Consider the following 17460-nt stretch of genomic DNA (forward strand, 5'->3'; position numbering starts at 1 on the left):
ATATCCTCACGATTAAGCAAGTGCGCTAAAAATTTAAAAGTATTAAATTAAATAAATATCATTTCGTTGTTTGTTTGTTTAAAACGCACTTGAAGCAACAAGGCAAGAAGAGGGCATGTTTAAATATTTAAATAACTTGTTTCTTTATTTATCAATGCGGCTAAAAATAATAAATTTGTATATATTATTTTTTTTTTTTCGTTTGTTTGTTTGTTTTGTTGTTTCATTCACTTAATGTTTAAGGTTAAAGGACAGAGAAAAATAATAATAATAAAATGAGGCATTTTACATAAATCATAAATATTAAATATGTATGTAGTTTTGTGTTTTTTTTTGTTTTTTGTTTCAAGTTTTTGAAAAATTAATTGTAAATAAGGAAGGGTAGAAAATAAAATGTTGGACATGTCTTTCAGAAATTGCATAAATAATTGGCTTAGCTTAGGGTACAGGCTATCACAGATTCAAAGTTGACCCAACCAGACACACATACACACATGCAGAACAAGAAGAAACAGAAGAATAATGAGAACGAAATGCAGCAAGCCAAGCCCCCAAAAAGCCCATGCATGTTAAGGAGAGCGAGAACTTTGTGTTGGGTTATGTGTGCAAAGCATATGGCTGCTGTGGCGGTTGAGGCTGCTGCTGCGACTGCGGCTGATCGCCTTGCGATGGTGGAGGTGGAGCACCGCCATTGCTGGGAACTATGCGTATCATACCCGGCTGGATCCTGACATTTTCACAGGCTTCACACATATTCAACTGCGGATGATTGCGGAATGTACACAAATTGCAGGCCCACATATCCAATGGCTCTTCATCGTCATCCACATCGGATTCCGAGAATTCATCATCGTAGTTAGAGGCTTGTTGCTGCTGTTGTGGGGATTGGAGCTGCTGCTGCTGCTGTTGCTGTTGGAGCTGATGTTGCTGCTGCTGCTGTTGGAGATGTTGCTGTTGCAGTTGCTGGATCTGTTGTTGGCGCTGATGTTGCAGAAATTGCTGGAACTGATAGTACTGTGCATAGGTGGGCGGTGGCTCCATTGGCAATTGAGGATGCTGTGGTAGCTGTGGTTGCTGTGGCGTCAAACAGGCCGATGTTGGAGCACTGCTGTGTTGCTGTACAAAGTCCAAATTTGGCTGCAATGCCAACGTCGGTGCCGGCACTGAATTAAACCTCAACGAATTGGGCGGGTTCTGTGAGCGATTAACACTTGGACGCTGTCGTGGGAATGGCTGTGGCTGTTGCTGGTGCTGCGAAATACTCCCAGCTGGTGCTGATTGCTGACGATGCATGGAATTTGGCCCAGGACCAGTGGCATTCATTTGCGGATCTAAAAAACAAAATTGGTTATTTAAAACACGTTTCAATCTAAGTAAAACTTATTTCTCTTACCATTCAACACATTTATCAGCCGCTGACAGTCCTCAGTCAATTTCTTGATATCTCTATCCAGTCTTTCAGATTCCCCAACCGGCACCGGTTCGGTCAATATATTGATCTCCTGCTCCAGCACTAGTAAACGTTTCTTGTTATCTCTCAAGGCATTGGCCAGTTTATCACGCCGATGCTTCTGACGTCCAATGGTGGCAGCATGAGCTAAGAAAAAGAAAAACATCATTTCACAAATTTAAATTGATTATTATTTTGCATTTTTCACACAATTGTGGGTCTCGCTCTCTTAGCAACAAATTTTTGTTTGTTGATAGAATCAAAAATAATTCTTATTTCTTTTTTTTTTTTTTTCGCCTGGCTATTTATATCATCTAATACCTCACATTTTATTACTCTGTTTTGTTGCTAAAAATAATTGCCGAAAATGTTCATAAACAACAAAATTTAAATTTAAATTATGTATAAGTATAAAATTTAAGTCGAAAAGTGCGCAAGCAAAAATCAATCTAATAATAATTTATTTTCGAATGCATTCACAGAGACAGAGAGAAAGAGTTTCCGTTTCTTTTTCCTTTTTTTTGGCGTTTTGTTCTATTCTTAGATATTTGATAGATTTCTAACGGAAATAGCCAGCTAGTCAGTCAGCCAGTCAGTCAGTCGGGACAGTCAGAAGAGTCAGGGAAAGAGTTCGGGACAGACAACAGGGCAGTGGGCCAAGGGTTGCCAACTATTTTGGTTCGACCAGACGCAGACGTCAGCCAGTTTTTGTGGCGCGAAGCATGAATATGGCAAACATTTTAATTGATAAATTGTTTCATTAATGGCTGTGAGATTTTTCCCATTTTCTTATTCTCTTGATTCTTTCTCCTTCCCCTCACCAAAAAAACAAATTCCAAACGAATTAAAGATAACTTTTTTTCTTTGTGACATTTAAAGTGCTCATCATTAATGGGCGGCCCACATTGCGTATGCTTAATACAAAAAATTATTTTCAAATGATTATGTTTTCCCTATAAAAATTTCGTTTATTTAATGTTGTTATTATTATTTCTTTTTTTCTGTATTTGCCCTGAACTTGAACGCCCCAGAAAAATAAATGGAAAACGTCGCAAAAATCTATGAGAAGAAACACAAGAATATATTTTTTTTGGTTTCTTTTGCTTCGGCAAAATAAAATACGATATAACCAAAGCAAAAATAAAGAAAGATAGACAAAATATTTGTATATATAAACACATACAACCCATATACACGCATACATATATATCTTTAGTCTATATAGTTAAGACGTAGCGTGGGCGTGCTCAGTATATACATATATAGATAAAGATTTGTATATGTGTTTATGTATTTGTGCTGAAGGGCATATTGAATCGCAGCGTAGATAATACGCAAATATTCATGGCATGGTGCATATTGAAGAAATCGCAATTCATAGCCCGATAATTGAGGAAATAATGTCAACACCTGGCCATAACTTGAATGCACAAAGAAAAGAATTTGCAGGTCTTGCTTTTGAAATTTGGAATTATCTTGAAGACATTTGTAGATTATGCCCGATTATCTCTTCCAGGTGGCCTTATTGGCCAAGTCACGTTTTGCGTATGTTGTCCTCCTACCATAGAACTATGGTTAGAATAGGGAAATAGAAATATAGAAAACGGTTTCGACAATGTTCTGATCTATACCGATTTCGATTCTGAAAAATTTCTTTTATATCCAGAAATCTACCCAGGGATTTCCCTTATTTATGGCAACAGAATAATAATAATAATTTGGGCAATACATATTTATAAGTCTGCTTTATGTCTTTGTTGATAAAAAATCTATATTGGTCGACTGATTTTTACTTAACTTCGAATGGGTCTACCAAATGTTTAAAAATGTTCAAACTTGATCAAAATTTGTAAAACTTAACTTGATTCAAAAGGCCAAGAGATCACTAGATCAGGGATCTACGAAGGGGTTTCTTGGAAAGCTCAATTTGGAGACAGATGGTCTAGAATAGTCTAGTCTGTCTTAAGCACCTCAAGGCAAGGTCAAGGATTTGTAAAGTCTTTGCCAAAGATGGTAAGTAATCGAATTTCCAGAAGGTTAACTCACGAGTTGTTGCTGATAACAAGAACTTTCAAAAAGAGGAAATGGGTCAATCAAGCGGAAGCTGATAAAACAGTCTTGCGAAAAGAAAGAGGCGTATGGATGAATTTGCATCACATTTTAATGTAAATTGTTTGATTTAAACACAAATATTTCTAGCTGTGCCTTTTTTCTTCTTTTTTGGGGCGTAATTCAATTTAGTTTTCAATTGTAAACAATATTGCTTTTGGGGGGAGGGGACCAGGCGAGTGGAAAGACTAGTGTCGATAGCTGATAAGAGGTAAAATCGTCGACGACATCATTCGTTGTTGTCGTCGTCTAATTGATAAGCATTCTTGATAAGGGGTCTAGTGCCTGCTTGTTACAGTTCTTTTCCAAATTGAAACGAAATAGCTAAAGTGCGATAAGTTGAATATTCTCTTTCTGTGCAAAACATGTGGCGATTTATATTTCATTGTCGTCGTTGTTGTCTCACCTTCTCGATCAGCTTCATCCAGGACTATGCCATTGTAAAGAGCGACACTGGGACTGCTGTCGGTGCTGCTGCTGCCATGATCGTTATTATTGTTGTTATTATAATTAGAGGCCACTATATGATTTGCAGCCTGGGTGGGATATGGGAATACTTCAGGCATGGCTATTGCTGCTGCTGCTGTTGCAGTGGATCCATCGGCATCGAGACTCGATGGATAGACCTGCGTTGCTTGCTGCTGTTGCCGTGGACCTATGCAACCCGCACTAAAGACACTACCTTCGTCGGTGACAGTTAGCTGGAAATTTTTGTGGGTTCCACGAACTGCATCAAAACTGGAACTTGAATAGGTAATCCCACTGCCCTGACCACTGGGCGCTGGACCGGCGGTAATATCAATTGCCGATTGAGCAACGCCCGTCGTTGTTGGCTGACGTAGAGTGAGATTGAGCGAGGTGAAACTTTTACGGCCTGCAGTCGTTGTTGGATTGACGGAAGTGGGTGAAGGTGGTGTTAAAAAATCGCGTGCATACGGCGGCTCTGGCTGTAGCGTAATAACTGAACGATGGCGTATGGGAGAGGCTTGTTGCGGCGTTGTTGCTGTCGCTGCTGCTTCTGCCGACGGCGACGACGCTGCTGCTGTTGCTGCTGTCGCTGTAGGCGATGATAAGGCATTGAGTGAAATTTCAGACTCGCTGGAGCTCATGGGACTGGTGAGGCAAGAGGAATCATTGGAAAAACTGCTGGGCTTAGGCGCCAATGGTGGTGGCTGTTGCTGTGGCGGCAGGGGTGGTGCTCGCCTTAGTGGCTTATTCAACGAGGTGGGCGTCAAGTCTCTTCGTTGTTGTGGTTGTTGCTGCTGCTGACGTTGGTGAATCTTCTGTTGCAATTGCGTATTCAACTGACGTTGAAGATTAAGTGTTGTGGGTCTGGCTCTCGGTTGCTGGCCATTGCTGGACGGCGGTGTCGTTGGTGTCGTCGTCGACGTCGTTGTTGGCTGTGGCGGTTGTGTTGGAGCAACCCTTGTGGGTTTTAGTGGTGTCGGTGGCTTTGTCGCTTGCCTTTGCTGCTGTTGCTGCAACACCTTAGCTGGATAGCTCTGCACTGGTATGGGATGCAGGGCCAACTCTTTTCTCAACATTTGTATACAATTTTCACGCTGATGGCAATTTTCATTGACGCATTGTGTCACTATGGCATCGGGTATCGTTGGAAACTCTTGCTTCATCTCATGGAACAGATGCATAATACTAATATTGGTGCATTGGCAGTTTAGCTTAGTCTTTGCCGGCAGCACCTGTTGATTCTCAGTCTCTTGCAACAGTTGCTCATTGCTACACGAGCGACTAAGACTGCATTTGGAGAGCTTACGCCTTTGTATAAAATGTTGGTTCAGTGCCTCGGCAACGGTTTGTGACTTATTGTTGTCTTGATTTTCGTTGGTTCCGTTTATATCGCCATTCAATTGTTTACTGTTTGCGTTTGTTCCAGGCGGCATTGGTGGTGTGGCCGCCATTTTAGGCCATCGTTTGTCACAAACGCTGCAGACCTGCAAAATAAAAACAAAAGTGTTACTCAGCGTTTCAAACTAATTCAATTAGATTATTGATTTTTGTTTAATCCTTTGAATATGTTGATTTCTTTAAGCAATAAGACCGTGGAGTAGATAAATTGACTTTTGATTTCGGTGATATGCAAATGAAAAGATTGCACCACTAATTTGCGTACTTTTGAACATTTAACAAGTTTTATACCTCTATATTCTATATAGGCAAATCCCATAATTCGCAAAATTATAATTTTACATTTAAACAATTGTTGGAGTCGTTTAATTGAAGCTTATCTTTACATCAGGTAATAATATGAGTCATCCAAATTGCAATAAATTCTCACAGAATTGTATTATAACTTGTATATTTACCAAGTGAGTTCATGTCACATACAAAGTTACAAAGCAAATTCCAATTACTTTTTCCAGTAAGAATGATTTTTATAGCTACAATAAAATTTGTAGAGCTATTTTAAGCAATTCAGGATATTTTACAATATATTTTTGCCCATGCTTGGCACGTTTCACATTAAATTTCACTGCAAACCCATTTTAAACGAGAATACTTAAACTAAAATAGTTTCCATGGCTATTTTTGACCAATTAAACACTTAATCTATAGAGTTATTAAGTATTGAGACTTAGTTTTTGGGAGTTGTGAGACACCAGTTTTTTCTCCTATAAACATTTTTACTGCAATTGACACAATGCTCACATTTTGCCACAAAGTATGCAACAGAATATAGTTTTTACTAGATAATGTTTGTCTGAGGACTTCCAAATATTCGATACCAAATAAGATTCTATATTTTCTATCTCAAACCCCACCAATGCAGATTTATTGTTAAACCAATTTTACTTATTCATCGAATTAAGTTTCCATTTGGTACTTTGCTTACTTTAATATGTATATGTAATTGTATTAGTCTATTGAGTGCACAAATAATTTTGTTTACAAAAATGAATAGACCGAATAACAAACTTCTCATCTGCTGCCTTGCTTCTGTCGCTTCTTTGGTTGCTGCAGGCTATATTTATAAAGCGTAGAGATGTTAAGCTCTGTTATGGTCATCATTTCACGCAAATATTCTATATCATGCTCAAATGCCTTCAATTGCTGGACCAAGTCCTTGATTTGTTTTATTAAATGTTTCTCAGCATCTTTCAGTTCAAATTCCATAAAAACATCGGACCCCACCAACAATGTAACCTTCTCTAAGGGTGGAATTATCACAGTGGTAAACACCCCAATAGCAGGATGAAATTTTGCCTCAAACTCAGTTTTATCTTTCATGAATTTTCCCACCAGTTGCAAATTTGATTTAGCAGTCTCGATGCGAATCGTTTGATTTGTATAATTGTGCTCAAGTTGCATTGCCTGTTGGCCATATTTTGCATATTTGGCATTCTCCAGACTCATGGCACTATCGACATTCTTACCAAATTTGGAACGACACAAATAGGCTTCAATATCGTTTATAAATTTCGATTCTTCAATATTTCCAAAGGATTTTTGGTGCTTATGAAGTGGAGGTTTTTCAATTTTATCAATAAACGCAAACATATTTATTTGTTTTGTGTTTATTTTGGAAATACATTCTAAACAATTTGTGCACTAATGAAATTATTTTATAGGCCTTCTATAGCTGTCAATTAACAGTCAAATTTTACAATGGCAAATTGTTTTAAGTAAATATGCTTTTTATGAATTTGTATTGTTACGTGAATAAGCTTGAAACTAAAACAATTTAAAATTTAGTTATTATTCACTTGGTTCGAAATCAATTGTTGTTGGTATTTTAGATTAAGACAAACAAATAGTCATAATCTATCCGCCTTAAGTTGATGATCTTAAAAATAAACGAAAATTATATATTTTATTTGGATTATTTTTCGATGTTTGTTTTTAAGTAAGATATTTAATTAAACGCTGCATGTATTAAACAGCCCTCGCTTGATTGATTTTTTTTTAAAGGCATTATTTCATTGCCCGATTTAGAACTTTGACGAAACACAAATAAAATCTGAAATAAGTGGCGTATAATCTATAGATCCATTCTTTTCTTTTCTCTCTCTATCTCTCTGAATATCTGTCTTGTTCTTGCTTCATTCACAACATAAACAAATGACAGTGGAAATTTAAAAATATTTATGACACAACTTCATATTGGCATTTAAAAAGAACAAATCTGTGAAAATTGCAGAGACGGGAAAAAGATACTTTTAAGTTAAAATAAATATAAAGTAAAAAATGGATTTTCTCTCAGACATTTGTGTGGGTATGTGTGTGTATATTGACAGTTCTTTGGGGCCATTGTCAAGGATGAAAAGAAAATAGATAAATTATCAGGTGCTAAGCGCAAAATGTATCTAATTATATACATATATAGATAGATATGTATTTACAGACATCATATGGCTATCTGTATTGATGATAGAAATGCTAGATAAGCTATGGCGCTTCGTTAAATGTTAATTCAGGGTATACCGACAGGTGGTCCAGCTATTTGTTTATACACAATTCAAACACAAAACGCCACGGGCGGATGTCTAAAGCCAATTATGAGCGGAAATTTATCTCAAACTTTAACAAAGACCATCAATACAATCTCTTTATCCTCCTAAAGAATATTAAAATGGTTAAACTAATTCTGTGTAAAAACAATTTCATAGACATAAAGATAAGCTTTGGCGCCAATTAATATATAAATTTATATGACCCAATATAACTATGTATGAAGCTTCATATTCAATAATAACTTACATTTTGATAGCTAAAATATGTTTCTATAATAAAACAAGTTAAAAGGTGTTCACTGTTTCAATTCCACAAACAATTATAATTTTGGTTTAATTATTTGTGTTTAGTTAACCATTTATTTTTATATTTCCTAATTTTTAACAAAATTTTCAGATTTTTTTGTTGGTTTTAGTACACTTTGTTTTTTGTTGTGCTTCTCAGTTTTTGGGTTTTCAGGTTTTTGCTTTTCACGCTCACTTCAATAAACAACACAGAATTGTTAATTAAATTAAAATTCTCGCGCTCCCAGTGATTTTTCTTTTTTGAAATGTGTGTTTCGAATGCCTTAAATGCCAGCGATAAACTGAACGGAAGAATCAAAAAAAATTTCCCACATTTTGCCAGAAAATTATTTTCACAAACACAAAAAAAAAAACAATTTCAATATTTTTTTGCTTACCATGAGAGTAAACGAAAGAGCATAGAAAAGAGAGAGAGAGAGAGAAAGAGAGAGGGAGACGGAGAGAGCAAGAGACTCTTATTGCTTATGCAGAATAAATAAGATATTTGAGGTAATCAGTTTGTTGTTAATGTGCATTACGTATACGCTCTGTGGTCAACCATAAAAAGCACTCTTTTATGCAAATTAACTTGCAAAAAAAAAACAACAACAACAAAAAAAGTTGGGAAACAAGAAGAACCACAACGAATCAATTAAATCATTCAATATTTTTGCCACACTCGGGCCCCACAGGAGCAAGTTCTATGAGGTTGAGCGCCCATTTGGCCATAAATTTCACATCATGGGAAACTGCTTTTAACTACTTTTTTGATAACAGGTGCAGTCGGTCTTATCATTGGCGCCAGTTACCTGTCTATATTTCATTTAAGTATTCTTTATCAGGCAATAAAATAATGGAAAATAGTTGCATGGAATGGAAATTTAATTTATCATTATTACCGTATGGGTTCATCTATAGTTTATCTCTCTATTTTACTGGAAATGGTTTAGCGAAAATGCATTCACCACTTTTATGTGTGATTTTTAAAGATATTAGGTCTTCTCTTAAGTTTCTTTTAAAAAGTGATATCAATTGAAACATCTTAAATTTAGGCGAAAATGAATTGGTATTAAATACTAAAAAAATAAATCTTTATTCTGCCTATATTAAATTTTGTATCAGCTTTCGATCTTCCTATATTGTTTCATCTAAACCTTCTTGCCATTCAAGTCCGCTCCTGATTATAGATTATAAAAAAAACAACAAAAATTTGGCAATTGCTGACTTTTCACCTCTCTAGCTCTCTCTCTCTCTTCTCTTTTTTACGCATTTCTTTCGCTCTTTGATTTCTTTCCTTCTTTCTCTCTGTCATTCGTTTTTGTATTAAAAATAAACTTTTGTGTGGGTGTTCTTTTTTTTTTGTTTTTGTTTTTTGAGAAAATTGAATGAAATATTTTGAAAAAACAAACTATAGGTGAAAAAGTTTTTCCAAAAAAAACTAGAAACGAAATTAACAGGGATTAAATATGCAAATAATAATAATGAAAAAAAAAACCAACACAAAAAATTAATAAAAACCCCAAATTAAATATATTGAAAAAAAAAACGCATTAATTATAAAGCATGGGTCTTAAATTTTCGGCTATAGACTATTTAACATGGCGCCATAAAAAAATTTAAATCAAAAATCATAAATAATGTTTTTTACCTACCTAGAACGAAAAACCCATACGTTCATATGTATATGTATATATATATATGTATGTATTTGAGGGTATACTACATGTATAGATAGATTCCAGCTTTTCAAGATCTTAAAAAACAATTATGAAATATTAACAATTTTTCTTTAGATACTCTTGAAATTGGTGGGAATATTGGTTTTGAGAAGTAATTGGCATGGCATGAAAGAAAGAAAAGTAAAACATCGCATAAAATTGTTTTTACTTTGCAAAATTGTATTTAAAAATATTTCCTAAGTTCATTATATCTGGAGTATATAAAAAAAAAAGATCCCATATATAAAGTTTTAGCTACTAATCATGTTTTATGGCAATGTATAAATATTTTAACCTCTTAGGCTAGGTTAGATTCGTAGAACAACATTGTACTGAAGTCTTTTTGACTTGATCTAATTGTAAGAACAAAGTTTTATGTTAATAGAATTTGCAAAGTTATTTTTTATTGGCCTTACAAAGTAAGTAAGTAAGTAAGCCTAAACTTGTAATTTTATTAAGTAAATTTTATTTTTTAATTTTTTTTTTTGATAATTCACTTAGGAAATTTAAAAGAATATTTTGGTATCCATTTTATTTCATTCAAAGAAACGAATAATTTGATAAAAATTCGTAAAGTATGTGTTTTCTGGTTGAATCTCTCTTGGTCTCTTTCTCTTACTTTATCTCTCCCTATCGCTTTCCCTTTCTGTCTTTCTCTTCATAGTAGTTCAGATTACCAATTGATAACTTATTTTTATTTGAAAAACAAGTCACGAGAATTTGGCCTTTCTCTTATCAACTGATTTTGGTTAAGTATGCCCTATTGCTCTTTAATGGCTAATTTGATTGCAGGCGATCACATGGAAAAACTTCGAAATGCAATTAAACACTTATTAGTTTGATGTACTATGGGATATATTAAGATCTAACTGATTTAGATTTCAAGAAATAAGCCCAAACTGAACTGAAGTGATTTTGTTTTTATATCAGATGAAACTGAAATGGACTGGAATTAAAGTATCAAGAAGTAAAGAAACTTCGAGACTTTAAGAAATTAAGCAACTCACTCTGATATGTTATTTTCGTTTTGTTCGAACTATTCCCTCAACATTCCACTAGAGTAAATGCAGGATGGGAGAGGAGGAAGTAGAGATGATAAGGTGTAAAGAGGAATGAATTGAGGGCGGGACGAATTGATATTTAAAAATATTTAGCGTATAAATATAAACATTTTTTTTTCTCTTCTTGTTGCTTTTTGTATTTGCCTTTCAACGAACGAAAGAACGAAGGAAAATGAAGGAGGGAAAGAAAATGGTAATGAAAATTCATTTCATTTCATTTTGTTTGCCAGCAGCAGCAACAATAACAACAACAAGAACAATTTTGTCTGCCTTATAGCGGGTGGCAGACAAGCAACAGCAACAAGCCAACAATAACAACAACACAAACTGCAGACGTAAACGACCTTCACAATTAGCAATATACATATATACATATACAAAAGATCTACATATTTAGAGAGATATACCTACACACACACACACACACAAACACACACACTCGTGTGGAAATTCGAAAAGGAAATCAACGTCAAATATTGCACATTTTTAGTATATATGTATATGTACGAAATTGAGAGTACTCGTGTGGAAATCATACAAATATATTAATATATCTAAATATATACATACATATGTATATGTACATAGGTACATATATAATAACCATCTAGTACATATATTCTATACATTTATTTTAAATATGCTTCAGGTAAATGATGATCATTTTTTTATCGCTTTGCGCATTGTGTGCCAAAAACAAAGAGCCAAAAACGAGAAACAAAAACAACAACGACAACCTAAAAACAAATTAGAAAAAAAAAAAAAAAAAAAATATATATAAAAGTTTACAAAGTCATTAAAATTATGCCAGCGCGTACCAGGCGCATTTGTTTTGGCTTGACTTGGCTCGGGCTTTGGCTTTGGCTGCGGTTTTTTGGTTTTAGCCCTCTTGTAATTAGACCAATACACAAAATTTCCATTCATTAAAATATTTGAAATACCCTGTAACCATATTTTTAAAGAGTATATATTGAAACATGATCAATTTGCATTTGTTTACATAGCTGATAGCTATTATTCAAACTGAAAATTTGTACAAGTAGCTGAAAAAACGAAATGTCTTGGGAGTCACTTGTCGTATACTTAATGCGCACTTATACGACACGTGGTCTGGCTTGCAAGAGTCGAAATGAATATGATAAGTTCTCAATTTGTTCAAAATTGTAGAATGTTTTTCATGTCCTTGCAGTGGTAGGCAATTTGGAACATAAAGTACACTTTTGAGCAAATGTCGAAATCGGAGTGATCGGATAACTATAACAGGGTATTCTCAAATCGATCACTTCAAAAATGCCTAAGAAATATTTTTTATGCCTATTATTGTTGTTGTTTTTGCTGCTTACATTGCTGTGCAGAATTGGTTTTTCCGATGGTTTTGTATGTTATGATTTGAAAATTTGTTGTTTCAAAAAAAAATAGCGTAGCAAATATCTAATTGGATTTACATTGGTGGGAAATTTTGGCGTGTTGGCACACAAATTTCCGTTTATTCTTTGTTGTTTATACACAAGAAGCCTGTAAATCTAAACTTTACAGGATTTGAAAATTTTTCGATACCTTAAAACAATTAAACAAAATTTAGTACTCTATAAAGATGATCAACAAGGTAAAAGGAATTTGCACGTGACGTACAAAGAATAGATAAACCAATCGAAGTGATTAATCAAATATTCAGAATGATTAATTTAGTACTCTAAGGATTCTATTGTCTTTTATAAAATACATTCCTAATGTTGACAAGAGCCATGAAAACGTTATCATAGATTAAATTTTCCATCAAAAGGTCTTTAAAGTGTCATAGAACCCAAAAGTTCTGATTGTTAGGTAAGTGAATGTGATAACTCTTATAGAGAATGACAGATATTTAATAAACATACAACAAAGACTTTATCAATATAGTTAATCAGTAAGGAATTACATGGTTGACGGTTAAACCCGGTTTTCAATTTATAAATCCTTAAAATAATATACTTAAAACATGTTTCAATTTGAACTGTAACAGGATTACAGGAAAGCTGAAGAATCGAATAAAACCCGTATTTTAAACGCTAACTATTGAAGCGTTTAGAAGTAGAAAAAAAGGTGTTCCTGAGGCTATGTTTACTCGATCTTTTAAATTTACTGTAATTAATATTTTTTTAAATTAGGCATTTTTCATCTGGACAAATCGATTTTTTTTTTTTTCTTTGTCATATGATTTAATATAAAGGGAAGTGTATACTTTGATTTTACCAAGTTAATAGTGGAAAATAAATTTGTTTAAACATGTCGTCGAAACATTTTGCTGGACTTGTCATATCACTTTCGAGTGTTCATTATCACTTGAGAACCCTAGAGATTATGAAAGGGTTTTATGTCTTATAAAATTGTCATTTATTTTGGTTCTATTTTTTACTTGGGTATCAATGCATTGACCGGAAATATTGTCTGTCTGGCCCATGTCAAAAAAAAAAAAAAAAAAAAGCAACCAAAAAAAAGAACCCAAAAAACTAAAAAGAGAAAAAAATTTACAAAAATAATTTGCAAAACACAAAACATACGGACAACAAAAGAATACAAAAAAAAAAAAAAAAAAACGAATGAAGAAAAAACTACTAAATAGATAACCAAAATGAAGAAGAATAAGAAGACAAAACAAAAAATAACAACATGGAAAACAACTTTCACTGTGTTGAAAATTAAATGAAAATTATGTGAAATGTGAAAATTATAAATCAAATGCAAAGACATGAAATGAAATGAAATGGAAAAAACACACACACATACACACACCCTAAAGTCCATAACGAAAAGACCTGAAGGAAAAAATGGAACAAAAATAATTTTTGTATTTTGTATTTCATTTTCTTTAAATTTGCTTCTTGTTGTTGCTGTTGTTGTTCTTGTTGTTGCTTGTATTTTTGTTGTATGCTCGCCAATAATTTGAAGAGGCGTTTTGCGGAATTTGTTGCAGACGTCAGGCCTTGGACTGACGTCATTTGGGATTTGGATGCCAGGAGCAAACCAGATCGAGAGATATAGAAACTGTTCGTGGCTTTAGGGGGGAGGGAGGTAAGGGGGTATTCAATTTGAGAATTTGGAAATTAAATAGAAGAATATGTGAAACTCTCGCGGCGTACCAATCTTTTTGGCGCAGTGCGAAAATCTCTATATAAAATTGATAATACTATATAAATGGTGTTATTTATTTATTTATAATCATTATTATTATCATCATCATCATGTTCTTGGGCCAAAATGTTAAAATAATCAAAACGCAGTTATTTATAGAGAGCTGGAGGTAAAGAGAGAGAGAGAGCGAGAGAGGGAGAGAGAAAGCGAGCGAGAGGTACTAACCAATAACTAAAGTAAACATTTTAATCAGGCAACACCAAAAGCAGAAAAAACAAAAGCACAAAAATTGATAAGAAATATCTAAATTCTGTTTAATGTACATACAAAAATAGTATCGTGTATACCTTTTTAGGGGGAACTTTTTACCATGACCAGCGGAATTATTATGTCAATCTATTTTTTCTGTTGCAATGAAAATATTTAGATAACAACTAGATACATATAACTTTTTTCTGTGCCTTTTGTGATTACAAGTTGGTGAAATGTTATGAAAATTAGGCTATTCACAAGAAAAATTATAATTAAACTTTTTAAATAAAACCTATTGTTATTGTTACTACTCAAATGCCAAATTATCATCATACTAACAGAAAGTGTAGACAAATGTTCTGATGAAGGAATGCTAGAAAGGTAGTTCAGTCGAGAAAATTATTGTGGTTAACGCTTACTTACACTTACTAGTATTTGAATGAGCAATACTATTGAAAATTATATCAAAATATTAATTTATTCAACTAATGCTTAAAGGAAAAGGTTATTTTCCTCTTAGGACAATGCAAAATGACGCCATTGTTTGCAAAATTAAAAACTTTTAAGATACACTCTCTGTAGATAATGCTTTAAGCCATGTAGCAAAAGCCGCTTTATTTGTGCCTTCCATTATTAAGCCATCGATAACCTATATTCATTCTCTTTATCCTATTACCAAGATCAAGCATTTTAATTATTTTGATTGTCTTCTTTTCTGTGGTTCTAAAAGTTTGTTTTCACTGTTTGATTTTGAAAACAACATAATAATATTAAACTTCTTATAATATTAAAATTATATATGGTGAATATCCAAGTACTAAAACAATCTTGCCTAATGGCATACCAATCATTTTAGCCCAATTTCAACTGAACTCGACTATAAAATAAACTTCTCACAAAATTGCCCCTGGCCTCCTTTATGCAAACAAAATGCTGAATATTGAATAGGTTTACAAAATACGTCACAAATTTGTATGTCTGTATTCTGAAAACACATCTGAATAAATGCCTGATCAGCATTAACAATTGTTTTGAAAGCACAACACAACCACAACAATTACATTATTGTCATATTTCATATAATAGTTTGTTAAATGCATACAAAAAATCACCGATCTAAAGGCGTGCATGGCACTATCAACTTTAGATACACATACAATCATATATAGTACAGATGCCGGGGAAATTCCCGCAATAACAAAAACAAAAACAAACTGTACGTACGTTTGTGTGTGTGTATGTGTGTATGTATGTACTTATAAATATGGTTAATATATGAGTGCTTTGTGTGAGAGGAATCCTATAACAAAAACAAGTCAAACGAGGCTACATTCAAAATTTGAAACAATTTCGAGGGGCACCTTAAAAAATCGAATAATTTGTGTTTGACGTTTTGTAAGGAAATAAATATAACAATAAATTGGACAAAATATAGATACACAAGCGTTTGAAATTGGCTTCGATTTAATAATATTATAAAAATAATTATCGAAAATGTTAGAATATGATCATTTCATTTGATTAATTTTTTCCCAGCCCGATTTCACTTTACTATGGGGAAGTTTGTCTGTATATGTCAATATGTAAATAAAAAACAGCTGATTGTGGAGAAATGGAGCAACCCTAAGGAGTGAAATATTCAAACTGTTGAATTAACTCTCGCACCGTCCAAAACAAAGGCGCCTTTAGCTTATACAAGTGCAAATCGTTTGTTTTTTTTTCTGAACTTGTTTCAACAGAAAAACTAAGTCACCGAAAATACATATAATGACAACTTATTGTCATTGATAATGTTAACGAAATACACAAACACTGACAAACAAACAAACACACACACACACAGATCTACATTTATGTAGGTATGTATGGATGTAGATCGAAAATCAATATTTGCACTTTGAGATTAGAAAATTATGGTCGGTGGACAACAATCTAACCAATACATGGGCACATAGTAGATATGAGTACATATTTACATATTTTCCAAAAGAAATTAAGGCCATTATGGCAACGGGATTGTTCAATTTCTGTTATCAGGCGGAAATTCTCGCACACAAACACACACACACACACTCAGAGACAGACAAATCTACAGTTACGTGCATACGCACACAAAGACAAAAAGTCAAATCAGCCAATGAGCGCGAAAGAGAGAGAAAGAGACACGTCAAAACAACCGCTCAAAACCAGGCAAAACGATAAAAACCAGCTATAGCAAATGTCTGGTAGTTAGAGCGAGACAGAGCATGAGCGCATAAAAACAGGTGACATTGGCAGCGCAGCAGCAGCAATGACAACAACAACACCAATCCAAGCACTACGCAATAGTAGATAAAAGGAAAAAAAAGAGGAATTTTAAGTTTTTCAGTTGAAAAGGTTAAAAAAATTAATATCACCGAAGTAACCAACCAACAACCGCCCGCCCACAATATCCCCTCACTCACTCAGCCAAACTTTGGTTACAACTTGTTGCATGTACATATGTACACGCACATACATATACATATACAATGTATGTATTTAAAGGTGCGCGTGGGTATGTGTCTTTGTTGTTGTTTAATCTGGCAATTTACTTACAATATAATTTCAAGTTGCTGAAACGCTTTGTCTTCCTTGTTTGTTTATTGCATCAATTTTCTTATTTTGATTTTCACTTTTTTCCTGCAATTTTAGTTGCTCTTAAGCTTTCACCTTTCGTTTTTTTCTCAATTTTTTTGCTTGGCACCCCCGCACAGACACACACATACAGACACGCAAACAATTTCTGCACTCCGCAATACGACGCGTTTTTCAATTTTATATTTTCAAATTTCACTAAAATTTCACAAAAAATTGAAAATTATTCGACACCGCTTACACCCACGAAACCACGAAACAAAAACAACAATAAATAAAAATTCGCCGCCAATTCGCCTCGACTGAATATTCGCCGTAACTTTTTGGTCTCTCGCCGCAACGAATAGTAACAACATCGAACATCGAAGTGGAAGAAATGAGTCGAACAT

The 17460-nt window shown here is 33.9% G+C and overlaps 2 protein-coding genes across 3 annotated transcripts; both read right to left on the reverse strand.

The window, feature by feature from the left end:
- Positions 1-118: 118 nt before the first annotated feature.
- Positions 119-17336, reverse strand: Tab2 (TAK1-associated binding protein 2). Of its 2 annotated transcripts, none has more exons than XM_068289841.1 (4): positions 17033-17336; positions 3966-5511; positions 1394-1597; positions 119-1331 (listed from the first exon to the last, which is right to left on the reverse strand). In XM_068289841.1, the coding sequence occupies exons 2-4, from the start codon at positions 5476-5478 to the stop codon at positions 598-600; spliced, it is 2451 nt and encodes an 816-aa protein (XP_068145942.1). In that variant the 5' UTR covers positions 5479-5511; positions 17033-17336; the 3' UTR covers positions 119-597. The 2 variants fall into 2 exon arrangements, with proteins under 2 accessions (XP_068145942.1, XP_068145943.1); XM_068289842.1 differs by lacking the exon at positions 17033-17336 and adding an exon at positions 8276-8377.
- LOC137577634 (prefoldin subunit 3) lies at positions 6383-7117 on the reverse strand. Its single transcript, XM_068291154.1, has one exon. The coding sequence runs from the start codon at positions 7073-7075 to the stop codon at positions 6497-6499; it is 579 nt and encodes a 192-aa protein (XP_068147255.1). The 5' UTR covers positions 7076-7117; the 3' UTR covers positions 6383-6496.
- Positions 17337-17460: the final 124 nt, after the last annotated feature.

Source organism: Drosophila tropicalis, unplaced genomic scaffold (assembly GCF_018151085.1).
Source record: "Drosophila tropicalis isolate 14030-0801.00 unplaced genomic scaffold, ASM1815108v1 contig_593, whole genome shotgun sequence".
Classification (NCBI taxonomy): Eukaryota; Metazoa; Arthropoda; class Insecta; order Diptera; family Drosophilidae; genus Drosophila; species Drosophila tropicalis.

Coding starts and splice junctions, on each gene's coding strand:
- Tab2 (XM_068289841.1), bottom strand. CDS start 5,478: ATGGCGGCCACACCACCAATGCCGCCTGGAACAAACGCAAACAGTAAA. Junction 1,598..3,965: donor GGATGAAGCTGATCGAGAAG/GTGAGACAACAA, acceptor TCTTTTTCTTAG/CTCATGCTGCCACCATTGGA. Junction 1,332..1,393: donor GCTGATAAATGTGTTGAATG/GTAAGAGAAATA, acceptor TTTGTTTTTTAG/ATCCGCAAATGAATGCCACT.
- LOC137577634 (XM_068291154.1), bottom strand. CDS start 7,075: ATGTTTGCGTTTATTGATAAAATTGAAAAACCTCCACTTCATAAGCAC.